The 27,944-nt window shown below is 41.5% G+C and overlaps 2 protein-coding genes across 8 annotated transcripts in view; one reads left to right on the forward strand and one right to left on the reverse strand.

Annotated features, from left to right (window-relative positions):
- The window catches only part of LDLRAD4 (low density lipoprotein receptor class A domain containing 4), a 386,231-nt gene extending 381,217 nt beyond the window's left edge, over positions 1–5,014 (forward strand). For all 6 annotated transcript variants that reach the window (XM_074987501.1, XM_074987502.1, XM_074987503.1 and 3 more), the window contains 2 exons: positions 2,867–2,920; positions 4,343–5,014. In XM_074987501.1, coding sequence (XP_074843602.1) covers positions 2,867–2,920; positions 4,343–4,882 — 594 coding nt within the window. In that variant the 3' untranslated portion in view covers positions 4,883–5,014. The remainder of the gene's footprint in view (positions 1–2,866; positions 2,921–4,342) is intronic.
- Positions 5,015–9,253: 4,239 nt separating this feature from the next.
- FAM210A (family with sequence similarity 210 member A) overlaps positions 9,254–27,944 on the reverse strand; it is a 41,979-nt gene continuing 23,288 nt past the window's right edge. The window contains exon 4 of one of the 2 annotated variants that reach the window (XM_074987508.1): positions 9,254–10,618. In XM_074987508.1, the coding sequence (XP_074843609.1) occupies positions 10,475–10,618 (144 nt within the window). In that variant the 3' untranslated portion in view covers positions 9,254–10,474. Of the gene's footprint in view, positions 10,619–22,675; positions 24,182–27,944 lie in introns of those variants that run through there. The other variant, XM_074987507.1, reaches the window with a different exon arrangement.

Below are 27,944 nucleotides of genomic sequence, written 5' to 3' on the forward strand. Positions count from 1 at the left end.
TAAACTTTTATTAAGCGTAATTGTATGCTTCTGATTTATGTTGCTGTAATTAAAAAAAAAAATTGAAGCCATTGCACTCTACCAACACATTCCTTTTTCTACCCGTTTGTTGAGGTGTGGGCTGTAAACTGAGGAAGCTGGGTAACTCTGGAGGCATCAGGAAACAAAATGTGCAAAAATGGCCCTGAAAAATCTCCTGCCTGATAAAATCTCCTTGTGAAACACAAAACAAGGAAACTATTGTATGAAACATATCCAGTATCACAACCTCTTAGCCTTGTCCATTATCATTACTTTCAGACCTTTTAGTGTGAATGCAGTAGCTTTATCGAGAGCTGCTATTATTTCAGGACCTGAGTCCAAAGCTTCTTTCCTAAATTATTACCAAAAGCAGGAATATATCCATGAGCAAGCCTGGCCAGAAGAATAAGATTTTTACTTTTAATACTTTTAATTATTAGTTTCTCATGAAGAGACACAGCCTCTTCCATCCCAAAATATAATGCTATTTGACAAGAATCAAATGTAGGGGTCAAAACCTGAGATTATAGGTTATCCAACTGTAGATCTTGGAGTCCCATTCAGCAAACCCTACTCCAGGCTCACTTACTGCTGTGGGAGAGCTGGTTTGAGCCAGGTGAGTAAGAGGGCTTCGTAATGTACCCAAATCTTTGGGTTTGTTACCTAACAAGTGCCTGGAGGAAAAACCGTCTGAAACTGCAACTGGTTCCAGCTACTGGTCTCTGGCTGTGTTAGCTTTAAACTTGAATCAGAAAGAGAATTACTCTGGTCCCATTTTAATGGGTTTTTTAAGGATCTACTGTGAGGTAGAGAGAATGCCCGTCATACCTGGTATGATAAACTTAAGGGAGCCCGTATGATTCCAACTGTGCCTTGGTAGCCTTGTCATTAATGTGGGAACACTATCTTTTAAAAACATTTTTGAACAGAATGCTTGCAATAAGAACATTCAAAATCCCACAGTGTCATACGTGACACAAATGTTGTAGCCTAGCTGCGCGGGACGTGGTAAAAGAACTGAATCAAGAGGCAGCCCCACTGGAAACTAGCTTCTGGTAGCGAACCTTTCCCACCCCGACCAGCAACACAGAGCTAGCACCAGGGTTGAGAAGCACCAGCTGCTTTATTTTAGTCTAAAAATCTCAACTCCTTTATTTAAAAAAAAAAAAGAAATCAGGGCCTCTAAGAATTTAATTAAGCATTACATTTTAAAATAAAAACATTTAATTAATTTAGGAAAGCCACACCTAACCCCTCTCCCCCACTGCTAGAGCAAGCACCTAACAAACTGGAGTGTACTAAATAAGAAGGGTGAGAAGTCTTAAATTAAATAATTAAATGGTTTCTGCCATACCTTATGATATCCATCCAATGCATGAAATTTAATAAAGAAAAATGATAAAGAAGGTTGGACACATGCACATAGTTCTCTCATGTCTTTTCTCTCTTTTATTCTCCATACACATTCTTATTTTTGTCTTTCACTGTTTTGTGTTCTTTTTCCACTTTGGTACCTTTCCTCCTTTTTTTGCATTTTGTTTGGTCTCATGAGATTTATTCCTGGTTATTCTTGTGGGGTGCTTATCTCTTTCTGCTTCTCCAGGAAGTTCTGAGACATGGAATAACTGTGCATTGCAGCAGAAATTTATAACATCATATTCACTTTCTCCCTGCCTTCCTTTCCAAGTGGTTAGCCCTAGGGCTTGTCCACATGGACAAGTCAAATCACTATAATTGTACTGGAATAGGTAAATTGCTGTAGTTATTCTAGTATAATTCCATGCACTGCATGCACACTTACTCCGGATAAGTATCAGAGAGGTAGCCATGTTAGTCTGTAGCTTCGAGAACAACAAGAAGTCTTGTGGCACCTTATAGACTAACAGATATTTTGGAGCATAAGCTTTCGTGGGCAAAGACCCGCTTCATCAGATGCATCTGATGTCATACACCGATGCATCTGATGAAGCGGGTCTTTGCCCACGAAAGCTTATGCTCCAAAATATCTGTTAGTCTATAAGGTGCCACAAGACTTCTTGTTACTCCGGATAATAATGAACTTTTCCAATTTGGCTTGAAATGCTTGCAAAACAGTATAAGACAAATGGGGAAAAGCCACTCTTGTTGTACAATAACAACAAGTCCATCCAGGGAGTTAAACTACTGTAGTTATGTCAGTGCACACAAGGGCTGACAGCCTTGCCAGGCCACTGTAATCTGGCTGGGGATGGCCCATAGGCCAGCAGTTTGAGACCCTTGTTCTAAAGTGTCAAAAATGCATTATTGGTGTATGACAGAAAATCCTTTACAGGGAGATGGGTGGAGAAAAGGGATTGAAGAATGGAAATTGATGAGTGCAACCTTGGTTACCCTGAGTGGTCATAAGCCTACACTGCTCTACTCTTGGGCTGTCCAAAGAGATCCTGGGTTCAGAATATTATTTCACAGGGAGCAGTGTATATGGGGAAAGAGTGACTAATCAATGAACTCATGGATGTTAGGTTCTGTTGGGGAGCATTTGACTCTGACCCATAGTATTGCAAGAAAGGCAGGGAAAGTCATATGAAACTCAAGAAAAACAAGCGGATGTGTATACTAAATGAAGAAAATACAACTTTAAACATAATGTAGCTTTAATGTTGCATTCATGCTGGCTCTCTGTTTTTGACTGTGTTCTGGGTTCAGATTTCAACAGCAGAAGAAGCTACAGATTTCTTTTTCATAAAGCTTCTTTTGATAAGTGTAACCAACTAGTAAAAGCTGAGTGTGCAGAAAAGTTCTTTTATGCTGAAGTAAAAATTATGCAAGAAGTTAATATTCTCCTCTGTTTTCTTTCTCCTGAAAGGAGGGGTGTTTGTGGCCTTCCGATAGTTCAGTGTCACGACAAGGTGCTTCAGAGGTATTGCTTAATTTCTATCTAACCTTTGGTGATTTGCTTTACTGTTTGTTACATACATATCTCCTCCATCCAAAACCAGTGTTTGGTTGGCGTGTCTACCAAGATTGTTAATTCTTTCATACAGATCAAAAAAGTGAAACAAATAATGTTATAACTTTAGGCCTGGGAGACTCTGGGTGCCCTATGGACTAAACAATGTGAATCATTGTCCTTAAGTTCAAAGATATCACATAGGAGCTCTTTGAAATCAAAGGAATGCTGCACTGCTTGGGGCCCTAGCTAAGCATTGAGGTGAAAGGAAACACATGACGTTTTCTCATGGTGAGGGTGTGAGATGTCTCGGACCTTTTTTCAGTTCAGTTGAAGTGACTGTCTGTTTTCCCTTACAAAACAAGGAAGGAACAAACGCTCTCACTGACCAAAATCAATGTTCTTAGAACACTAGAACTGGAAGGGACCTCAGGAGGCTATCAAGTCCAGTCCCCTGCCCTCACACTTAGACCAAGCCCCATTGACATAATCCCTTTTCGCTGTTCATCCAACGTGTTCTTAAATATCTCCAGTCACGGAGATTCTACAGCCACCCTAGGCAATTTTTTCCAGTGTTTAACCACCTCCATCGTAAGGAAATTTTCCCAAATGTCTAACCAAACCTCCCATGCTACAATTGAAGCCCTTTGCTTCTTGTCCTATTTTCAAAGGGTAAGGAGAAAAATTATTCTCCCTCCTCCTTATAACAAACACTCTTTTAGGTACCTGAAAGCTGTGCTGAGATATTGTCCCAGTTCCCAACTAATTTATTTCAGGGGTGGACACAGAAATAAGTTCTTTGGAATATTTTTTCTTTAAACAAGTAAAATCTCCTGCAGTCCCCATTTCCCTTTGTGAGGCTTTTTTCAGTCAACAAGTTGTTGGGGGATTAAAACCCTTTACGAAAGCTCTTCATTTTTAAAGGCGTACCTAAATTACTTCTGGATTTTTGCCCCACCTTCAACTCACACAAACACTGGGTGTGATTGCAGCTTGTCTAACCGTACCCGAGTTAGCTTTGCTCTCGTTAGCTCAGGTACCGAAACAGTGAAGCTGCAGCAGCATGAGCTTCAGCGCAGGCTGACTGCGTAAGTAGTTATCCTGCTGTGGGCATGCTAGTACGGTCTGTGCTGAAGCAAATGCTGCTGAAGCGTCACAGCTCTGGTAGCCAAGCTAGCCACATTAAAGCTATCTCGGCTATGTCTCCATGAGCTGCAGTCATACCCTGTGACTGCGTATGCATCTGGCTTATTTAATCTGTGTCTTAGTGCGCTTGTCGGCTCCCTGAGGCAGGAAACATTTTCTCTTTGTTGGCTCATGCTAAATACTATCTATAACGCTTTGCTGGGTAATGCTTGAAAATGGATTCACATCTCCATTTTACCTTTTCAGATTATGTATGCTCCAAGATCCCGGGACAGGTTCACCGCTCCATCGTTCATGCAGCGGGACCGTTTCAGTCGCTTCCAGCCAACCTACCCTTACATGCAACATGAGATTGACCTTCCTCCAACCATCTCTCTTTCTGATGGAGAAGAGCCACCACCATACCAAGGGCCGTGCACACTGCAGCTCCGGGACCCAGAACAGCAGATGGAACTCAATCGAGAATCTGTCAGGGCACCACCCAACAGAACCATTTTTGACAGTGACTTGATAGACATTTCAATGTACAACGGGGGCCCATGCCCACCAAGCAGCAATTCGGGCATCAGTGCAACCACCTATAGCGGTAATGGAAGGATGGAAGGACCACCCCCAACATACAGTGAGGTCATGGGTAATTACCCAGGCTCCTCTTTTTTCCATCACCAGCACAGCAACGCACCTCCTTCACAGAGGGGGAGCAGATTTCAGTTTCAGCAGAACAATTCCGAGAGCACAATAGTCCCTATTAAAGGCAAAGACAGGAAACCAGGAAACCTTGTCTAAGTTACTTTCCGAGGTGCACTTGAACTGAAGACAAGAGAATCAAACAGGAATGTGGAGGAAAATCCTGATTCCTGTGCACAATATTGTTAAGTTACACGTGGTACAATTTAGTAAAACCAAACGTGCAAACCAGTTCTTTGTTTCTGATTCCTTTCAGGGGAATTGCATGCAGAGTGGATTGAGATAACACCAACTTCCATTCAGTTTGGCCACGAGCAGTGTTTTGGGGGAAAAATATATATATTATTTTTTTTAAATAAACTATTTGAATTATTTAATTCTAAAAGGAAACTTAGCACAGCAATTAGGCTTGTACAGCCTGTTTTATATTAACTGAATGGCAGAAAGAAGAAAATGAGAAGAACGTTTTGCTAGGTAAATGGGGAAGAATCGGCCAGTTTGCTTCTTTCTCCCAAGGTGTGGAATTTTTTTTTTTACATGAATCAAAATTCCTGTTTTGTGTGCCAAGGTGTAAAGTTGAGAAATTAGATGAATGCAAGGGGTTTATTTGTGTTGTGAAAAATGTGTTTTAAAAGTTGCACTATCTTAATGTTTTAAAAAATATATATATGAGGGAATCGTTTTATGTGAAGTTTTTCTGTGTGTTGTCTTTTCAAACCTGTGGAATAATGATTAGGCCCCAGGAGTAATATGGAGGAGTCTCTCTCCCTGAGCCCCCCCGTCCTCCAACCCCTTATTTGTCGTGGAAGGGGGATTGTTTAATTTAGCCTAACACTTCTTGACTTACATAAATCAGGAAATACAGGGACACTTAACTCGTTGTTATCCTTGCAGTAATTTGCATTACAATAACAGTGCATCAGTGAAGTGTCTTGGAGACTTTTGGATGGAAGTAAGCAAGCATGAAATTCCAACATTTCACATCACTTGCATTGTATTAGTTGTTATACAGTTTAGGTCATTTGTTTCATTAACATCCAAACAAAATCCCAGACATAGTAACCTGGATTAATTATTAACAAAGCACTGTCATTTTTTTCTCCTTTTCACAAGGTAGTATTGTTTATACTTTAAGGTTTTAGAGATTTTGTTTTCGCTGTAGCCTGAAATATATTGAGTCACATATCCAGATGTTATGCAATAACGTGTTTAAAAATGCAAGGTGGTTCTGTCTCTCCCCACCATGCTGTTTAAAGTACGCAACTCTTTCTTGTGTATTATACTGTCCAGTGTGTACTTATGTTCTGTACTGGAGATCCATCTTGTTTAAGCAAGTGGACCTCAGTAACCATATCCCCTGCTATGTGGTTTTCTGCAACACATTTGATAATTTTTACAGTGCTGCTGATGTTGGCAATGGTTTTTGCAGCATTAGAAAGCCATTGGAAGTAACAGGGCTCCCAAGTCAATCTCACAGTAAGCCATTAACCTTTTCCTATGAGCCTGATCCTGTAAACCCTTACTCGTGCATATAATCTCTTTGGCTATGTCAACACTGCAGTGATCTGTCGAGAGGAGTCACTGTCAGAAGAGATCTTCTGACAAAACTTCTGTCGGCATAGTGTGGCCACATACAAAAATGGATCAGAAAAAGAGATCTGCTCCGATGACAGAGTGAGTGAGCAGATTGCCCGACACTCTCTTGACAGAATGGCCGACTGGAACCACACTAGACAGGGCTGCCTGGTGACCTGGAAGCCTGGTCTGTTGACAGAGCCTCCCCCCCCGCCCCCGCTCCCTGGAGTGTCTACGTGGCTTTTTGTCAACACATTCTTTCGAGAAAGGTGTTCTGCCTTGAGGTGGGAGAGGCAGAAAGCTGTCAGCAAAAGTGCTGAGTTCTGTCGACAGATTGCTGACAAAACGTATTCTTTGTGTGGATGCTCTGTGAGTTTTGTTGACAAAACCCTCTAGTGTAGACATAGGCATTGAGCCCAATGGGACTAAGCACATGGGTAAAGACTACGCATGCATGTAGGAACCAGCCCTATTTTTATAATACTGGTCTTAAAATAATTGAAAGATGTGTGTCTGCCTGTAGAATATTGCTTATGGTTTTGCTTTCCATGGCTAGTTTCTGTGCCGAAGCTAATGTAAGAATTGGAAGGCAACTCGAGTGGTGGTGGTGGTGGTAGTGATTTCAAGAGCACACAGAAAAAGCACAACATGCACTTAAAATGCATTTTGGAATGGACTTTAAAAGAAAACAAGAAACTTTAGAATCTTAGTTTAAATATTGCTAATATATATGTGTGGTAGAGTTTTCACTGAAAGGTCTCCGTTTTTCTATGGTCTTAAGCCTAGTGCTTTGCTAGCTGCCGCAACCAACATGTGCGTCAAATGCACTGCAGAAAAGTACTGTATTGTACAGCGCCTGTTCCGAGGAGGTTGAATTTCTGTGTGACTTCTACAAATTAGAGGGCTTGATGGAAACATTGATTACCGAAGCGAATCTTTAATCTATGCAGAGTTTTCATGCCAAAACAATGTGTGTGTATGCTTGTGTGTGTTTGTTTAATGGGTCTCTGTAACTTGCCTAGTAAGGTGACTTTGTACTATTCTAGCCTGATGAATATTGGAATAATTATATTCTAAACAGACGTACCATTTATAATTGATCAGAATCTGCTTGTTTCTTGATCTGAATTGTCCCTGGTAATGCAAAGTGAACCCCCTTTTATTTATGTAGGTATATTTGAAGGGGAAAGTAGGAGACTGGATTTAGCAGCTTGCTTTACTAATAGGCACAGTACAGAGGTTTTATGGGATGATTTTGTAGCTGTCTACCCAAGTTCTTGTCTTTTATAAATTCTGGGAGTCAAACATCATGGGTTTAGGATTTTACAGACAATTTGCAGTTTTAGGCCAGATAGTCACAATTTACAGACGTTTTTTTCTTTTCGGACTTCAGTGATTTTTGTTGCTATTGGAAGTGAGCGGAAAGACCAGTCCCTAGGAAGTCATGTATGTTTAGAGAGATACTATGCTAGCGGTACCACAGTTGCTGTTGCCTAGGTCAAGGTTATTTAGCCCTGAGGTATCTAGGTCAGAGAACAAATGGAGCTCAGTTGTCAATAAGTCAGGGCACCACTGGGCCAGGAGAGGGGGCAGGAAAGCAGATCTTGACATCGGACCAGTCTGAATACCAGCTGTACCACTGCTTGTGGATCTCATGAAAAGTCACACCTATGAACTTCAAAGCCAATTCTTGGGAGCATATCTTCTCTGAGGATACCCCTTTACCATATTTCAACCCTAGTGTCCCAGTGTAGCTGAGTACCTCTCTGAGTGATATGTGCACATACTGAAGAAAACACCTACCAACTTGGTCTGTTTGATTTCCTTTAACTAGGGAGAGGAAGGAATATGTTTAATCAGTTCTGTAAAAAGCGATTTTTAGACTTCATTCAGATTATATCTTAATGAATGTTTGCAATCTCTGATGTGGCTTCTGCCTACAGTATTACAAAGTAGTGCCTTTTTCTTTCTTTCTTTCTTTTTCTTTCTCCCCTCCCCCTCTCCTGCCCTCCCTCCATTCCTCTTCTGAGAACACAGAGCACACCAGTACTCTTATAACTGAACTCCAAAAGTAAAGATGAGAAGAAATTATATCAAACAAGAAGTCACCAACAACCTGTTCAGGCTCAAAAGTGGGCATTCTTTTAAGGGAGGTAAATTCTATGCAGCAATGCTGGAGGAACCTCTGTAAAAAGACACAGGATTATATTCTGTAATGTCCTGGCACCCAAATGTAATCTTTAAACTATAAAATTGTTATATGTTGTACAGTTTATCACATGGGTAAAACTCCACATTTTTGTGTGTGTGTCCATGTATAGAGATTTCATATAAAAGATACAAATATACTAGGTATGTGGAGGGTTTTATCCATGTGATAAATTGCAGAACAATGTGACAAATCAGTGTAGCATGTACCTTTTGCCTGCCTCACATAACCTTTGCCAATAACTCATCTTCCCCCACACTCCACATTTCTGGGCAACTGCAACTGTCACTTTTTTAAAAAATGAATTGGTCAGAAATAGATATTCCCTTCGTTCTCCACCACAAATGTAGAATTCGTCCCCAAAGTTGTCTTGTTCTAGGGCCCCAATGGACAAGTTTCAGCTGTTGGACAGGTGGGAGCTTTTCTAGTCAGAAAAATGTCCACTCTGCAGTGTGTTGCCTGGTAGTCAGAGGGCTAGGAAAGGGAGCTTTATGCTGTTGTGAAGAGGAGACTTCAGACTTCCCAGTGGGATACATATCACTTACTTTTAGCCCTGGAATTTAGCCGTGGAATTACAGAAAAATCTCTCAGACCTACTTTGTAAGGTTTGCGTAGCTCCTTCTGGGCACAGTAAAGCTGGATTAACACTGGATTCCTGGTATGTGAGGCACCTGAATTAAATGTATGAATGAGAAGTTAAAAATAGTCCAAATAAAAATTTTAAAAGCTCTCTCAAACAGTCTGAAGATAGCAAGAAGAATTCATTATAATAATGATGTGATAGGAAGGTTTAGTCATCATTAGTTTGAGATGATTTTCAGAAGCCCCTTTCATGGCTTTGCCACTCATGAAAAACCAAAAATCCAAACTCATGCTCATAACATTTTACCACAGTGTTGTTCACTTTATGTATCTGAGAAAAGACATAAATATGTTCCATGTGTGCAGTCATGACAAACAGAATAGCTCCCTTTTTTTTTTCTGCAACCATGGCATTAACCGGAACCATCAAATTAATTGCATTTATTTTGCACCTTTGTCCTCTTTTTTCATTCTGCCTGCTAAGCCCTCCCAGTTGGAGCTACTTCTGATGTTCCAAATCTCAGGACTACTGGATTCAAATGAAAAAAGAGCCTTCCACTAACATTCTTCCTGTCACTTTGGTTTGGGTGAAAGTGGGGATTGAAATCAGACTGCTCCAAGGATAGTACAATTCACTAGGAATAAGGCTTTAGCCCAGTGAAGTTCAAAGTATAAGCTTTCCAATGTTCTACTGTTGGAAACATTAATTTCTAGCCCTGACAGACAGTGTGACATTGAACCATAAAACTGACACTTTCATTTGTAAGCAGCATTGGAATGTTTTTAAAATGCTTTATAACTAACATTTCTCTGACGCTGAGCCCTGCACACTCATGGTAACTAAGGCAACCTTGCTTTACAAGCAGAGGAGTACAAAAAGATAGCACTCATAAAAATACACACACTTTGAAATTGATTTTTAGAAATCTTTTAAGCACAAGGAATAAACAAAACACCTGCTGGTGTGTTCGAAAGGATTTATTGGGAATTGGTTATTTGCGGCTTTCCCAGAAGCACTCTGAGCTGCCCCGCCCTTGACTCAAGCCATACATCCCCAGTGTGTGTGTTTGCGTACAGAGACACACACACATTCTCGCTCATCTATTCAGGTTATCCAGATATTATTATTATTTAAAAAGCAGCTTACTGGGATGCTGAGTAGGTTTATTTTTTGTCACGAGCCAAGTTTAAAATCTCCCTTTTGTGCTGTCGTAGGCTATGTGGACTCATACCATTGAACATTTCTCTCTTACGTGCTTGGGCGATGGCAGTTCACCAGTGAAAAGGCTGAAAGTTTGAGGAGCACCAGTTGAATAATGTACTCTTCATGGCCCAGCTGTCCAGGTTCCCAGCTTTGAGATGGGGCACTGGTGTATTTTCCATCCAACAACTCTCCTCTTTAGGATGCTTTGGAATGCAGTCCTCATATCTAGGAGACCACCCTGCAGGAGACCGCTTGTGCTCATGTACTGCAGTGAAACATATTTTTAAAATTACAGAAGCACATTGTCTCTAACAAACCCAGGTGGTACTAACAAAGGAGCCGCATTTGACAATTGGCTCAGATGAACCTTTGCTTTTAGGTTACTTTTGTGCTGTTTCATTTGAGGTCACAATGAGAATCTTGTGAAATAGGATTGGCCTTTCCTCTTGTGTCCATGCCCTGAACGTGTCGCTTTTCTCTGAACTCCCTCCCTCTCCCAACGAGGTGCTCTCATAGAGTTTGTAAAATCTGCAGATGCCCTCATGGCAGCATTTCATCTATAAAAAACCCTTGTGGGGATTTGTCTCCTCATCCTTCACTTACAGGTATGTCAGCGAAAGCCCTAATGTAAAATGCAGTTAAACAAATGGCACAAAAGTTAGTCTAGCACAGCAGTTCTCAAATTCTGGGTCGGGACCCCATTTTAATAGGGTCATCAGAACTGGCTTAGGCTTGTTAGGGCCTGGGCCTGAATCCAAATCCCGAGGGCTTCAGCTCTGGGCAGCCATGCTCAGATTACAGGCCCCCTAACATGCAAAATCAATCTCTGGTGTCTGTAGTCAACCCCCCTGTTCCTGGTCTCACAAGGAGTAAGGGAGGTCGACAGGACAAGTGCTCGGGTCAACCTCTCTCAGTGAGGACAGACCATACAGTCGACTGCAGATACGTCAATTCCAGCTACACAGTTGTAGCTAGTGTAGACCAAGCCTCACTACAGAGGAAGTGCTTTGTCTCAAGTAGCACCAATGAAAAATTTAGAAGCTGATTAATGCTTTGTAAATCAGCCACAAACATTTTGCTTTGATCTATTTAAAGGCCACTAGCACCTCTTTTGCAATCATTCATGCTCCATCTCTCTGCTCTCAAAGCAAAGCAGAGAAGGTTGGGCTGGGTTCATATTGAAAATATCCCAAATTTGCCTTCAGACTGTACTGCTGCCTTGGCATATTCTGCATTTTTAGAACGAACCCAAGCACAGCTAGTGTCGCTTTAATGCTAAAAGGATCTGCTTGGGTGTGTTTAACGCAGAGAGAAAGAAGCAAAAGCACCTCCACGCTCCTCCCCCAAAGAACCCTTGCCTTGTAGGTGATTTTACTGTCCGCAATGACTGTGTCTCATTCGTTGCTATAATGCTGCTGCTGTTGCTGCTGCTGCTTTAAATGGTTTGATATGTGAGTTTTCTGAACCCGTGTGGTATGTGTTCAGCTCTTGCTGTGACAAGGCTGTCTTCATCCTTTCTCTTCTCAGTTAGTGCTTGTCTGTCTGCTGTGGTAGGGGTGTTAATAAATAAATATATACACATATATTAGATATAATTTAGAGGAGGACTGCATGTTTGTAATTTGTGAGCTACTAAGGGGCCTCATGTTCAGGTCTGAGCACATAGGAATCCGCTTGCACTCTAGGGGTCAGATCTGAAGCTGCTGGAAGTCAAGGGAAATACTACCGCTCATTTCAGTGGACTTTGGATCAGTCCCTATGCCCCCTCCTTTGCTGTGCCTCACTTTAAAATGGTGCTTTTTCAGTTGTCTGTCTCTTCTTCTGAGTTTTATTTGTAAGGTGCTGTATATAACTTGAATATATTATGCACATATCCTACCCAATGGGTAGAACAAACCAACAAAAAAGACATTGTTAATACTGTAAGATAATGTACAGATGATACCGATTTTAACAAAAAATGGCATCAAATTTGTGAATGCCAACTTATGTGCTTGGTCCTCTTTTGTAAGAAAATTTGCAAGTGAATGCATACAACTAACAAAAAAAGTATATGGATTTTATTTTCCTATTAAATATCAATATAGTATGATAAGGGGAAAGAAGAGTTTGAACAAATCACTTTGACCAGCTTGTGTATAGCAATTGGTTGTTTGATGCATCTTTGCAATGAAGATCATTTTTTTTTGTGTGTCACTTTAAGAAAAAAGAAAAACAAAACAAACAAACCTTCACAGCTTTAACTTTGCAACTATATGCTTCTCTTCTTTGTCGTCGCCTTGTCGCTGTGCTGGACCAGTTTTTGCAACTTCTTTTCTAGAAGATATTTTATTTATACCCCTAGTTACCTTATTTACCTAGAGTTGGGCTAAAACCCCAGCATCTTTTTATCCAAATCTTATGACATCGTATGGGACTCCAATAAATTGAGAGCTGGATCGAAACTGACCCTCCAGAAATCAAAAGTAGGCCAACAGAGTTTTTAAAAAATAAAAATAGTCTGTGTTGCACCTATGTCTGACACACAGTGCTTCCATTCTGTAACGTTAAGACTTTGCATTCAGGATGCTGTAATCTGCATTGGTACAAACCCCAGGCATAATAGACAAGGAAGGCTGTAATTTACTGTTTGATCTTACTCCGACTGAAACAGCAGCTTACTGATGTGGTTCAGTATTCAATTTTCCTTGTTCACATATGGGGTTTGAAGCACTGCTGGACCAGTGATAGCTGAACTGGGATTAATACTGAGTATATAATAATAATAATAGTAATAATAATAGTAATAATAATAATAATAAATACAAGGCCTGAACCTCTCTGAGCCCACTGAACAATGGTGTAAGGCCAGGTCTTAAAACTCTTGCCAGTATAGTGATGTCTATTTGGCGTGTGATTTATTTTTGTGACGTTTTATACCAACACAAGCCCAAGTATAGACACAGTTATACTGGCATATAGATCTTTTTGCAGGTATATGTTTTGTCGTTCAGTAAACTGATACAAGCTTTTGCCAGCATACCCATCTACACTAGGAGGGTTTGCTTGTATGGTTGTATCTATACAACAAACTTTTTTCATGTAGACAAGGCCTAAGCTTTCGATTTTGAGAATGGGTGGGAGTCAATTTGTTTTTAAGGCTGATGAGCAAGAAAAGTCTTCTTCAATTTAGCTGGCATTTTGTTACGCCTGGCAAGGCCCTCTCAACAATTTGGCCCTCCAGTCTTTCCAAATGTTTGTGTGTCCGTGTGCTTTCTTGGCGTGGCTTGTTAGGTAAAGCGAATACCTCAGGAAAACAAACACAAAGTTTGAGTTCAGAATTGCAGATAGTGAACTTATTTTTCTAAACTGCTTGTTTTAGATAGCCTGGGAAGGTAGATGATATAAAGTTAACTGTCAAAGACTGAATAATCTGTTAACAAATGGCTACTTTTTTTATATGTGTCAGGCTTTAACCACAAGTATAACAGCAATCTGTTGAAATGTGCTTAGGTGGTGTTTTTCTTGGTTTCCGGATCTATAGTGAAATGCTACACTAAAATTCGGGGGGGGGGGGGCTCATCCCAAACCAGCTGAAGACAGTGGTAAAACACCTGTGGATTTCAATGGGCTTTGCATGACGTCCATAGCACTCAAGAATTTCTTTTGTCCTTTTATTGGCCTATCATGACTTCTCTCTCTGTTGACCTCCATTTGTCTCTAAATAGTTTTTAAAGAAACCATCTCAGCAGACCCGTACCTGACTAGTCGTCATGGCTAGTGTTTGGTATTGTTTTGTTTTGAGAACTGTTTAGCATTTGTGGCCAGTTCCTCCTCATGCTCTTACAAGTAGCTCTGTCCATCCCTTTTTACATATACTGTGCTGTGCTATGTAGTAAGCAGGTAACCTAGCTGAACTGGCATACTTTACCAATGTTGGTTGTTAACTTGTTCATTGTTTATCCGGCACAAAGTCGTAGTGTTTCAGACAGGTCTTGCTTGCCATTTCCACATTTCTATTTGCACTGCAGGGGAATTTCTGTGTCTGGAAACACCCTCGATGGTGAAGAACATTTACAAAGTAACCCTCGTGCAGGAGGATTCTAGAGCATAATTTACAGTTGCAAAACTAACACACTGAGTGGACCAAACAAAATGATGTCTCCTTTTGAAGTAATTAATCTCTGTTGAAGCTGCAGCAAAAAGATTAGAAAATCTGTAAAAGTGTAATCATAGCTCTGTGTTCACACAGCCCATTCACTACAACACACAGCAAACATCCATGATTTAAAAAGAAGTTATGACAGCCCAAGGCATCTTACTCCTGGACAGCTAAAATAAAAAAACAAAAACAAAATTCATTCAGTTTAATATCCTTTTACAAAACAGCCATTTCTGTGCTTGCAGTACAAAGAGTAGCTGCGCATTGCCAAGGAGCTTGTCTTGTAGCCTCTGTTGTCAGAATGTTTCATGATGGTGTGTGCATTGATCAAGCCAGTATACTTAGAATTTACATCGGATGAATTTCTGTTTGCAGAGCTTTGATCATTTTTTGTTGTTTATTGGTAGTTATTATTTTACATCCTAATATGCTTTATTGCCGTATGATTTTTTTGTGTGGGTGATTCTAACTTTGTGGCTTTCAGGATCACATTTTCAACATGTCTGTCAGGCTTTTTGTCCATTTTGTTTCAAATTATTCCAAAATATGTACAGCACTATCCACAATATTTAATCCTTCATTTCAATTTTATTGTTGTAAAAAGCGGTCTACTAAAAAAAAAATCTTTTTACAGCTGTATTGGAACTACTCGGTAGCTGTCTGTGTGAAGCTGTGACAAACCTGGCTTTCTTTAAAGACTTTTTTTTTTTCCTTTTAACACAGTCAACCCATTGTTTATTTTCCCAACATAACTCCCAGTTATATACAGAAGATTTCACCTGTTGTGTATCTGCCTCTTTTAACTGAGCAAATGGTGATGTCCTAGTTTTTAGACCTAAGGTCTGTTATTGCAATACTTTTAAAGAAAGATGTTGCTCCAAGTGCTGTTGTTAGTTTTAAATACAGATTTTATGCTTGTTCTTAATATGCTCTGGTCAAACCATAGCACAAAATTATTAAAAATCATGAAATACATTTGTCTCGTGATGAATTTATTTTCTCCTCATACAGGGGAACCTACAAAAATGGAAAGAGGGTAGTGTCAAATAGATCCACTGTGCCTGCCTTTGCTCATACAGAAGAGCCACTCTTTTTTTCGCTCCTGCAATTAATTCTGTGCTAGGAAACAGACTGTTTACAGGTTGATTCCAACTCCTGATTCTTCGGGAATCTTGGAGAATGGAACTCATTGTCTCTTAAATTATAAACTGGGGACTAAAAGGAACACCTGATAAGGACAGATAATCTCTTCATTTAAACTATCTATTCTTTCTTCTTAGTTGGGGGTGGATCTTATCTGAAGGATTAGTTATTGGCCATGGCCTGGGGCATGATACCAGGTTTGATGGACCTATGGTGGGACCCAGGATGGTAAATACTGTATTTCCAAAACCCCAGAGTTAAAATGGTTGAGTAAAAACTTGATTAAGAGGGTACAGTTCATTAGTCTTAAAAAATGTGAATCCTCTTTGTCCCTTGATTAATATTTATTCAGGCTTGCCATGAGCGGAGAAGCATGGTGAGGTGTGATAAAATTAGATGACCCATGAGAGATCAGCTGAAAGGATCCCATGAAAATCATCCAACTTTATAAGGCAAATCTTAAGATAGTTTGAAATGTGCCTATCTAACGTGCCCAGCACGTTGGTATAGAAGAGTCAAATAAAATTATGAATGAAGTCCCTAAAGACCTGGGTTAGTCTTTTCATCCCAGGTATCAGAGTACATGGTGATCTCTGTATTTCATATTATTCTTGGGGGGTGGGGGGGAGGAGTTGTAGCCCACATTTTGAGCTAAACTCAGGGTTATTGGAGTTTCATAACAGAGTTTCCCTGCTGAATAGTGGGTGCTTACAATGCTGAACCTTGTTTTTTCTCTCCCTCCCCACAGAGGATGAGGCCGTCAGGTCCCAATCCATTGTGGGCTTTGTACCTAAAGACCAGGACTTTGATTCCTGTTCTGAACTAGAGGAGGAACCAATGGTGTAACATATTGGCTACTTTGTATTATTACCTGGTCACCAGTAGTCTCTGTAAGCTGATCACTGGGATGGCCACCCAGGAGATTCAAGTGCTGCCAAGCTGATTAGCACAGCATCTACAGCTGCCAGCATATGTCGCTACTGGTGCTGCACATCCCCCCATGCCTTGATGCCCATAAAAATGTATTTCACGCATGAATGGAAAAAATTAGAGGGAACACTGCTGGTCATGTGTTCAAATGACTTGATTATTTAAATCTTGAGTATATGGTTGTTGACAGACAACAAACCTATTTTACTACCAATGATCCTGTCTGGTGGCATTAATCATGAGTATCACTTCAGGGACGCAACTGAAGAAAATGAGGCAGTCTCTCAATGTGACAGAAATTGTAACCGCATGCAATAGCTTTGGGGACCGTATTGTCTTATGTTTATATCTCACTGTGGGCTGCTGGGGGTGGGTTATCCCAGCTCCATGGTAACTGATAACGCTGGCAATAAAGACCTTGGGAGAAAAACACACTACACAGGCTGATCAGAGTGGCTGGCCAGGAGCTGTGCATTCTTTACCCCGTCCCCACACACTCACACAGAGGGGACTGGGAGTCCCTGGCCAAAGAGAGGTGACGACTGGAGACTTGAGACCTCACCGGCACTCCTGGATGAGGGGCATGCAGGGGTTGCGTCCCTGAAACTGAACTATTCAGTTTTTTCAAAGTGGTCCAAATCTCTGAGCCTCCGCACCTGTTCTGTCCATTGACCCCCCCACCCCCATGCACTCCCTGAAAAATAGTTATTTAATCAATTTGTTATTACTTGTATTTATTTGTTTTGTCCTCTGACAGTCTGTCTTTGGGTTAATATATTTATGGATTGCGACCCCATACCAACTCTCTGTGAACTGTCGTGTTGCAGTAGGAATTCTTTTCTACTAAAAGAATAAACCACTATCTGCCATAGGCTTGTAAAACCCTTCCTGTCTGTTTGGTATTGATCTACATTATAGCTACTATATTTTTAACATTCTAAACCCCCTTCTTCCAAAAATTGGCTTATAATGAGATGTCATTACTTACTTAGACAAAAATTAATTAGTCCTCACTCATTATCACTGTTTTGCTTTGAATGCATTGTAATTAAAATGCACACTTTAAAACCCTTTGGTGTTGAATCCCCTCCTAATAAAAGCCCAGTTGCACTTTCTCTCTTTTCGTATGGTGCCAGTTTTAAAGAACTCGAGCTCTGAGCCTTATAAGTACTTGCATGCTTTTTATTTTATCCACCCTTCAACTCTTCTCCAGTCTGCCAGGCAAATTATTGCTGTAGCCAGGATGTCCATGTCAGGCTACTTTCTTCACCAGTTGTACTCAATGGTGACCACACTATCTCCAACTGATGCCCACACTGCTAGGAGCCCCAACATGACCCTATGATTCATAAAAATGGAGCAGACTCAATCAATGTGGGTGTGTCAGGGAGAGGTAAGGGAGGAAGGGTGAGTGAAGATGACCTATTCCCAGCATGGGATACGTCAGTCAGCTACTAGTAGGTTGTACCCCTAATGGTTTCCATTCACGGATCTCAAAGCACTTTAACACACCCTCCTAGCAGCCAGCAAGCTTGATGCTGACTGCTATTTTTTACAGCTGGGGGTGGGTGGGGCGATTGACAGGCCATACCAAAGCCATCGGGTTGTGCTAGAAACGGACTCCCATGTCCTCCTGATGCTGAGGCCCCTTGTCTTGTTAACTGATTGCACACCTCATTCTGCTACTACTGTGATGCAAATCACCATCCCACAGAGCTGGTGCTGCACTGAGGGGAAGGTGTCCAGCCTGTGATGCAACATCACCAAAAAAAAGTGAGGGCACCCAAGAAACACCTGGCCTAGAGACCTGAAGGCAGCCATTAAAAAGATGGGCTACACCTGGTCAAGGTCACCCAGGACAGGGACTGCTAGCAAATGGGCATCACTGGCCGAGCTGTAGGTGGGGCAGAGGTTTACTAGTATGACTACTACCACCACCACCACCAAAAAAAAAAAAGTACTTTTAGTGTTCAGCTAACGAGCGCTGCCCTGGCTAGAAACGTGAAGCTTCAGGGCAGTGTTCGGAAAGTGGAGCAAGGCCACACAGGGCCCCTTATCAGCAGTACATTAGTAGTATTAGAACACTGCAAGTCAGTCAAGTTTGCACAGGGTACTAAACACATTTTATAACAGGCTCTTGCTTGTTACCATGTGAACTGGTAAGTAGTTAAAAACTGTGTAGTTTATTAAAAGAACCCAAAAGCCTAGCGCCTCTGCTTTACATCTTGCATTGCCCTGATTACTGAGCACAGCAGTACAGCCTTTAACTGCACTAGTATCCCCACTGTTGGACATTAGCTTGGTACAGACCATCCAAGGCCCTTTTTTTTTTTTGAAAAACGCTGCCCCCCGCCCCCCAATAACGTCTCTTGTCAAGTTTGTTCAGTGTTCTAGGCAAAACAAGTTTTCTGATTGAAGGGTCAGTTAGTAAAAAAAAATCAAGCTGTATTCTTCCTTATACAGCATTTACTGTTGGTAACAATAATAGTTACAAAATCATAATTATCTCCTGGCAAATTAGCTGGTGGTTTTCATGATGCCAATCTTCTAAGTAGAAAGAATACATCTTGCTTTCATAAGCCTGCAGGGCAGTATGTAACAGCATTTAGGCTGATCAATTGATTGGACAATCATAGAGAAGAACATGTACAGGCAACACAGTCATTTTTAGGGGAAATTGGTTTGTCCCCCCACCCCCAGGCATGTAGCATGCCAAACAACAATAAATGAAAGCTATTGCATAGGTTAATTATTCAGTTGCTCTCTAACAGAACAGAAAAGGATGGAAATGTATAGGGCAGAGATAATTTTGTAGCGTAATGGTACTTAATAGCCCCACTGTTGAGAGCTTTTGCGCACTCTCTGCTCCCAATGATTGTGGCACTCAGCATCTGGTAGGAGCCAGGCCCATACTCCAGCACATCACCACTGCACTGTGTAGCAGTCATTGAGGCTGTCATTGCCTGCAGGAGGCAGGGGTTTAAAACATTCCCGCTGACACACCAATTATAATAATACACACACATTGTCGCCAAGCCCTTAGAGACACCTTTGTGCTTCTTAGTCCTACCACCCCCTCTCTCCCCCAACCCACTTTGCTAGTAACTTCAAAACTTTCCCTGAGGGCCTGGTTAGAAGTAGGAAGATTTACTCCTTGATGTGGGTTCGATTACACAATCAATACAAATGAAGTCAGGACATAACTCCTGCTTGAATGAGACGACTACAGTTTTATGCAGGATGGAGCTTCTGAGGACTAGACCAGGTCACCACTCCAGGGCCCAGTACAATCAGGAAATATGGGATCTTTCCTGTTATTGTGCAGGATGCTGTACTTAAAGGTATATGTTTACCTGTAACACAGCTAGTGGCAGAGCAGGCCCAGTAGCCTGATCATAAGCAGTGTTACTGCATGATCAATGCCATCTGAAGCAGTAGGGCTCAAGCCTCAGGTTGCTTGTGGCTCATGATGTCTTCAGGGCCATACTGGTAGGACACATATGCAACTCACATAATACATTAAAGGTGCATATAATAGCCCACAGCAGCCCCACTGATCTAGGGGCTTCCTGGCCTTCACCCTACCCCGTAAGAAGTCAGGGCAGCTGCCTAAACAACTTAGCTATGTCTGTGTAAGTGGGCAAAGCCCTTCTGTCCAAGGTTGGGACCCACTCTTTGTGCCACCTCACATACACGGCCACAAAGAATGGTGCTGGGCACCTTGTCTGACTAGAGGGGGAGCCTGCCACCACTTAAAAACTTTTGGTGCAGCCTCAACACTACCTTAGCCTTAATTCCTCCCCCCCCCCCCCGCAACCATTTTCCCACAATATGATGGCAAGCAGCAAGACCCTCTTCTGAGGGGGGAAAAAATGACAGTGGGACAAGTAGACAAAAAGTTCAACTGGTGGCCCATGAAAACACCCAATGGCGTTAAGATCCCAGAGGAAATGATGCTTTTTTCAGCTGGATATAAGTAAGCAGATAGCTGGCAAAACCGTGTTCTCCCAGGGGAGTGGGGTGGAGAAAAAAACAGCAGAAATGGACACCATGTGACTCTCCAGGGAATTTACAAAACGACCAATTTCAGATACCCGCTTCATCCCAACATGGCTTGTTACACTCGAGTGCCATGGCTGTGTCTCTTAAGCAGAAGCCTAAAGTAACAACTGCTGCCACTTAGCTATGTGTGGCCCTAGTTACCCAGCATAGGGAGTTGGGGGCCCAGCTTTAAGCCCTAGATGCGATGGTGAGAGTGCAGGTCTGGAAGCAGTTACAGAAGAGCCACTGTGCCTAGACATGCACCTGATCAACAAAACTTGTGTCATTCACCCTCCTTTACACCCCTCCCCCAGAAACACAAAGTTTTGCAGTGGCAAGCGGACATGCGTCTGCTGCTCTCCCACAGACAAAGCTAAAACCCGTCGGGCAGATGGAAGCATTTTGTCAACAAAGTGCCACCCAACAGCATCCACCCACAATCGACGCTTACCATGTTGACAGCCTTATTGCTGAAAGCTGCATAATGCAGATACATCCTGAAATGCTTTGATGGAGCCCAAGCTAATTAGAAGCATTGCTGCAGCTTACTTTGAGGATGACTTGCAGGATCAGTGGAAGAGGAGGCAATGCCCACAAGAGGCCTTGTCTCCATTTCAAAATAAAAGGCCCAGGTCAAGTCAGCTGTCTCCACAATGAGATCTGAATGAAAACAGTACACTCAGGCTTCCCAAAACCATCCCCATCTGCAGCTGCTCTAGCTCCATTCGTGGTGCATGATAGGAAAACTTGACTGCACAGCCTGTTGTCACAGCCCCTTAACACATACTACCAAAACATCTTTTGGGTCTGACAGCTTCCAGACCTTACTGTCAGGAAGATGAACAAGGGACCCTTTGAAGAACATGTTTGGCTTGGGCTTTCATTCCTGTTTCAGGAATACGTAGTGCATCTATAGAAGCACTAGTGAACATGTCAGCAGCATTTTCCAACCAACCAAAAGCATCTATTAGAGGAAAAGGACAAGGATGCAAGCAGAAGAGACTCCAGCTGGCTCATGGTGCCCATGAATCCTGCTACAGCTGCTGATAGCTCCCATGTAGGCTGCTACTACTTCTGGAGAAGGGCCACAAGCAGAGTGGTGGGATCACGTAACTGTACAGACATGGGATGATTAAAAAAAATATTTCTGAATTTTGGTGAAGAAACCTACATTTCTGGAGCTGGATAAGGTGCTGAACCTTAGCTTCCAACACGAGGCAGCCAGCTGGGTGTCTACCTGAATGGGTAGGATCAGATACTATTCATAAGAAGTAACGTCATAAATGGAGTTACTGTCCCTACTGCTATTTTAGGGGACCCTGAATATTCTCCACTGATTTGCCCTGGCAAAAAAGGTTTAATTACAATATCGGTAAATATAGAATTGTGGTTGAATGTGTCTGGCAGGCTGAAATCATGATGGTACTATCTACAGAAGTCTTTTACTTGACCAAAACCATAAAACAAGGCAAAGAGAGAGCAGAGAGTGGGCTGAACTAGAGATGCTCTTCACTCATTGACCTATGGTATACAACTGCAATAAATCCACAACAGCACAGATAGCCATGGCTCCAGCTTGGCATATAAATTTTGTATCGGCACAGGGCCCTAACCCACAATCACCCCCTCACTCTTACTCTCTTCTTCCCCCACAAAACTAAACCTTTGTGAAACAAGTAGTGAAGCACCTCATCTTGCTGCAAAGTGGTAACAGTAATAAAATGAGGAAGCCCACACTGAGCAAAAAATTCACTCTTCTCTCTTGCTTGGATATAGGTTTTGGCAAAATGAACCACAAAACAATGGTACTCGATTGGCAGCTGACATACACTTTCAGCCACAGACATTTTGACACTGTTTAGGAACAATGCATAAAACCCTGACTCCAACTTACATTTTTAGGTTAATCTGAAACCTAGAAGAGCATGTGGTGAAACTTGTGAGCAGCTGATAGGCAGGATAACACAAATCAGGAATCTTATCTACATCAATGCAATTTTCAAGTTAGAATAGCAGCACTTAGTCCTCCCTGTATATTTTTAAAAATCAATCACTACATGCTCTGAGTAGATGCAGACTTATTGCCCTTTAATGTGTGTTTTATTATTGCAGGCTGGTACAAAACAGAACACCTTCAGTAAGTGACAGCATAATTCTGGCTGAAAATAAACCAGTTATGCTTCAGTCCATGTACAATTACAGTCATTACAAACAATCATACACCATTCTCAATTGTAATTCAACTTTACATAAAAACAAAAGTATAAATGAAAACATGGCTGATGTAATTAATTCAGTTTCCTATAATTTTCAGTTGAAAAGCTTATTAAAGTTTAAGGAGACCATTTTTTAAAAACAAGGATCCAGATTCCCAACTTGTGTAAGCTGTTGTAACTCAACTACAGTCAGTGTAACTCACATTTACACTAGTTCCGAATACTGCCATTCACTTGCAGCATCAGTGCTAATGGTTTGCCTCCAAGTTGAAATAGCAGTGACAAGAGAGAGATCAGTACATATATTATATGGCTACCCCTACATGGCGTGCTGCTGCTAGCAAAGTCATGCCAATGAGGGCACTCGACAAAGCACGAGGTGCTAATTTACGAACTGCACGCTTCATTTACATACTGTCACATGATCACTGTCATGGCAGAGGTTTCTGTCATCACAAAACAAGCCGTGTAGGCGGGATTCTGTTGACCAAAACTTCCCTTGTCAATAGCCCGTTATCCCCCACAAAAATGAGCTTGTTTTGTGGCAATAGAAGCCTTTGCTGGGACAGCGATCATGCGAGAGTATGAACATGAGGCGTGCGATTTCTAAATTCGTGCCTTATTTGCATTGTTGAGTGCCCTCATTTGAATGACTCTGCCAGCAGCAGCATGTCATGTAAACATAGCTTACCTGGTTGAAAAAGAAATCTGTATTCCAAAGGAATAGAGGACCCAGTCTGACACAATGGTGGTTCCCAACTGATGGCCAGAATAACTTACTGGATCTTGGAGAAACATCCAAACTTAGGAAAAAAAATGACCACCACTTTTGCCATTGCAAATATGAATTTTTAATACTAGGTACATTATTTCCTTCATAGGACAGATGATTTTTCTTTGTAAAAACTTCAGCATTGAAGACTTTACAAAAAAAACCGTTAATCCTTAGAACACTGATATTCTCGAGCCAGCCAAAAGAATGCTCAGCACAAAGTTCATATCCAGATGCTCTAAAGGGTTAAAGTGCATAATTTTTGTACCACCTAGGCTGAGAATTTTCTTATTTTCTTTTTTTAAATGAAACTTTATCTTTGGTTTCTTGTATCTTCTCAGTTATTCTGTCCTTTGTTTCCTCCATCTTCTCAGTTATTCTGTCCTTTGTTTCCTCCATCTTCCCACTAATCATGTCCCTGGTTTCCTCCATTTTCCCTGAGAGACGCTCTTTTGTTTCTTCCATTTTATCCTGTAGGTATTCTGTTACTGGAGGGGGCGTGGACATGTAGCCATGCCTACGAAGATACTTGACAGTAACTGATGTTCCTCCTAAAGTTACAGTGTATCTGGCAGGAGTTGCAATCTTAAAGGAAATCAAAGAAGTATTAAAATTGTGTAAATTGGATTGGACATTTCTCAGAAAATTTATCCATTTTTGTGAAAAGCTTGGATGGGCCAACTCCAACTTTTAGTAAAAAGAGCTTCAAGCTGTGAAGGAAAGAAGGTAATTTTTCAGAGGGTCGGTCGGTCGCTCTCGCTCTCTCTCTCTCTCTCTCTCTCTCACACACACACACACACACAGTAGCTCAAGTATTACAAGTTTGAAGAGATATGTCCATTAGGTGTAACTCCATGCACTCATGAGATGTATCACTTCCAGAATGAAGTGCATCACAAGAATGTTATAGCCAGTTTGCCACTAAATTCTTTGTTTTAAATTAAAGTGCCACAGGATCTTTGCTGATTCAAAGAGATTAGAATTCCATTGTGCATTTTCTTTAAAAACATAATGCCTCTTCAATACATACCAATAGTGCCATAGTGCATATCATTTTGCCTGAACTGTATAAGCTAAATAACCAATATTACTTCATTTAAGCACTAGAGGTTCCTTTGATGTCTCCCATCCAGGTGGTTAGGTGAACTTAGCCTTGTGTCTAAAACTAGAAGGTTTGTACATTCATTTCCTAAATAGAATGTACCAGTGTAATGCACTACTTAAATCTTGCAGATTGAGAAAAGGGTGGGTTTTTTTTGTTTTTTGCTGTTCAAGAGGGGAACAGAAGAAGAGGTGACAAGTGAAAGAATCAGAAGTTTTAAAACTATATACATTAAATAGATGTGAGTTGTGCAGTGGCTGAGTGCATCTACACCAGGGGAAAAACATGGAAATCAGCGAACATATGGTAAAATCCTGCTGTAGACAAGTAGTTCACTAACCTCTTGATCCTGCAGCAGGATTTTACCATATTAGTGCACTTCTGCCTAGGCTCTGACTACACTACAGACCATATGGGGCACAGTTCCCAGTAAGATCTCTCATGATTCACTCTAGGCTGACAGGCTAGAGAACATTCCCACTGACCTAAATAAACCACCCCTAAACAAACAGCAGTAGCTATCCACAGCAGTGCTTTCTTTGTGAAACTTGGTTGGTCAAAAGGCATTTTTTTCCCCACACATCAGATAGGCAAAAGTTTTACTGATAAAAATATTAGTGTAGACAAAGCTCTAGGGAAATCAACATCTAAATCAGAAGAGGACAAACTTTTTGACCCAAGGTCACATCAATATGGAAATTGTATGGCAGGCCATGAATACTCACAAAACTGGGGCTGATATGCTGAGGAGGGGTGAGGACTCTGGGGTGGGCCTGAGAGTGAAGGGTTTGGGGGCAGGAGGGGACTCTAGGCGGGGGGCAAGGAGTTGGAGTGCAGGGGAGGAAGGTGAGGGTTCTGGCTTGTGGGGGGTGGGGAGTGGGAGAATCAGGGCTCAGGCTGAGGGATCAGGGATGCAGATTCTGGGCTGCACTTACCTCCTCAAGCAGCTCCCAAAAGCAGCATCATGTCCATTTTCTAGTCTTGCTCCTCCTTGCTGCCACTCCCTCCACTGTCTACATCCTACAGCCATCACCCCTGCAGCTCCCATTGGCTGTGACTCCCAGCCAATGAAGGCTGTGGGGACGGTGTTTGGGGGGCGTTTGGGGGTAGGGACAGCCCACAAAGCTGTCAGGCTACCCCTAGGCATAGTAGCTGGGTGGGGACATGGTGCTGCTTCCAGGAGCCACACGGAGCAGGGCAAGCCCTATATCCCACTCCCCAGTGGGAGTTCAAAGGATGGATTAAAACTGGATATGACCCACTGGCCATACTTTCCCCACGCTGGTCTAAATGAATCCTCTGGATTGTGCAGTCTAATCTCCCATTCTTTATTGTTCCTTTATCATTTTCTACCCAAATCTTTGTTCTCAGCTCTGATCGCCATATAATGATTTAGCATCATGAGCTAATAGTGGGAGGACAAACACTAATTTCTAATTCAGTGATGGCTGATGGTTTGGCAGCTCTCTAGCTACTTATAAATACTCTCTGCACCTGTCTCTCACATTAAAATAATCTAACTTTCTTTAATAGCACCTTACTGGAAAATGCTAAACCATGTTGTAAGACTTGCCTGAAGCTCTGAAGGCCAATCACCTTTCCTACAGGCTAGACACAGGAGTGGAATAGACAGACAAGGCCAAACAGCAAACAATTAGTCATAAATTTGTCATATGATTGACTGTCATTGCTCCCTGTAACGAAAAAGCAAGTTCCTAAAATACTGGAAATGACATTTGAACAAAACAAAATTTAAAAAGGAAAGCGAATGATAACCCGTCACTAGGATGGTTTGGTAACCCAGCACCTGAAGTAGAACTGAAGCACTCTCTTTCATAACAAGAGAACATAAAAAGCCAAAATTTTAAAAAGTGATGCAAGATTAAATGACAAAAGTTTACAATATCAAAAGTAAGGTAATATTCAACTTAAACCACTGCTTAAGATACTGTTTTCTAGAAGCAAAGCAAATTCATCCTATTCTGCATCAAACCAGGCCCCTAATTAGGTATAAAATTAAAATGGACACCTGCTCTCTGAACAGAATTATCAGAACAATGATGACTTTATAAACAATTTAGAAAAACTCCTTTAAAATAGTTATATATTCGATATGATCCTTTGGGATTCTATCAGACCTTAAGAAAAAGGCTGCTGGCACACAATTTTAGATTATAAATTGTTTGAGGCAAGAATTATTTTTAACAAATGTTTGCAAACGACTAGAAAATGGGGCTTGGAAGAGTCCTGTGGCATCTTGAAGACTAACAGATCTATCTGGGCATAAGCTCTTCTAAAAACAACTTTGTCAGAGTTTGAAAATGTTATTTACATTTAAGAACCTAGATGGGAGACGAGTATTTTTGAAAACATGGCCTTACACATGTTCCTACTTCCCTACATTTCAATGGGAGCAGAACTGGTCTCAAAGCAAGAAATGTACATATTCTCAGCATGGCCAAATCTCCTGAAAATATTACATGTATGTTTTATATACTAGTACCAGAATAGGGTTTATTATTTTAATATTTTAAATGCCTACATTCATTAACTGTAGGCATCAGTACACTAAGCCATTTAAATTGGCAGTGTCTGTGCTTTTACTTCATCATCACTTTACTTAGGACAAAAAGTAAATGCATGCACACTATTAAAATGAATAGTGCAGTAAAACATCAAAAAGATAAGGGATTGTAAATAAGGAGAAGACATAGCTCAGTGGGTTGAATATTAGCCTGCTAAACTCACCACTGTGAGTTTAATCCTTGAAGCCACTTCGGGATCTGGGGCAAACAGATTTTAAAAAAAAAAAAAAAAAAAACAAAAAAAAACCTGTCAGGGATGGTGCTTGGTCCTGCCAAGAGGGCAGGCGACTGGATTCAACGACCTCGTGAGGTCCCTTCCAGTTCTATGAGATGTATATCTCCTTATATTTGTATTTATTTATACTTACGTATAGTACAATGCTTTGTACCAGCAGTGTCCAATAAGAATTCAAAGACCACCAGACTCGTGTTTATTGTCTTTCCATATTTACCACAGGGTCCCAGGCACTCCCAGCCTCTCCGTCCACTCCCCCCACATACCAGCCATCTTTAAATAAATGCCCTCTACCAGCACTCCCAGCCCTCCCCCAGAGCCAGGCTCCCCCAGCCCCCCTTTTAAATTTAATGCCAGTGACTCACCAGAGATGTCGGGGGGACTGCCACACGCTTCTCCCACCAAGCGGTGGGGCACATGCCTGGA

Source organism: Carettochelys insculpta, chromosome 2 (assembly GCF_033958435.1).
Source record: "Carettochelys insculpta isolate YL-2023 chromosome 2, ASM3395843v1, whole genome shotgun sequence".
NCBI classification, from domain to species: domain Eukaryota; kingdom Metazoa; phylum Chordata; order Testudines; family Carettochelyidae; genus Carettochelys; species Carettochelys insculpta.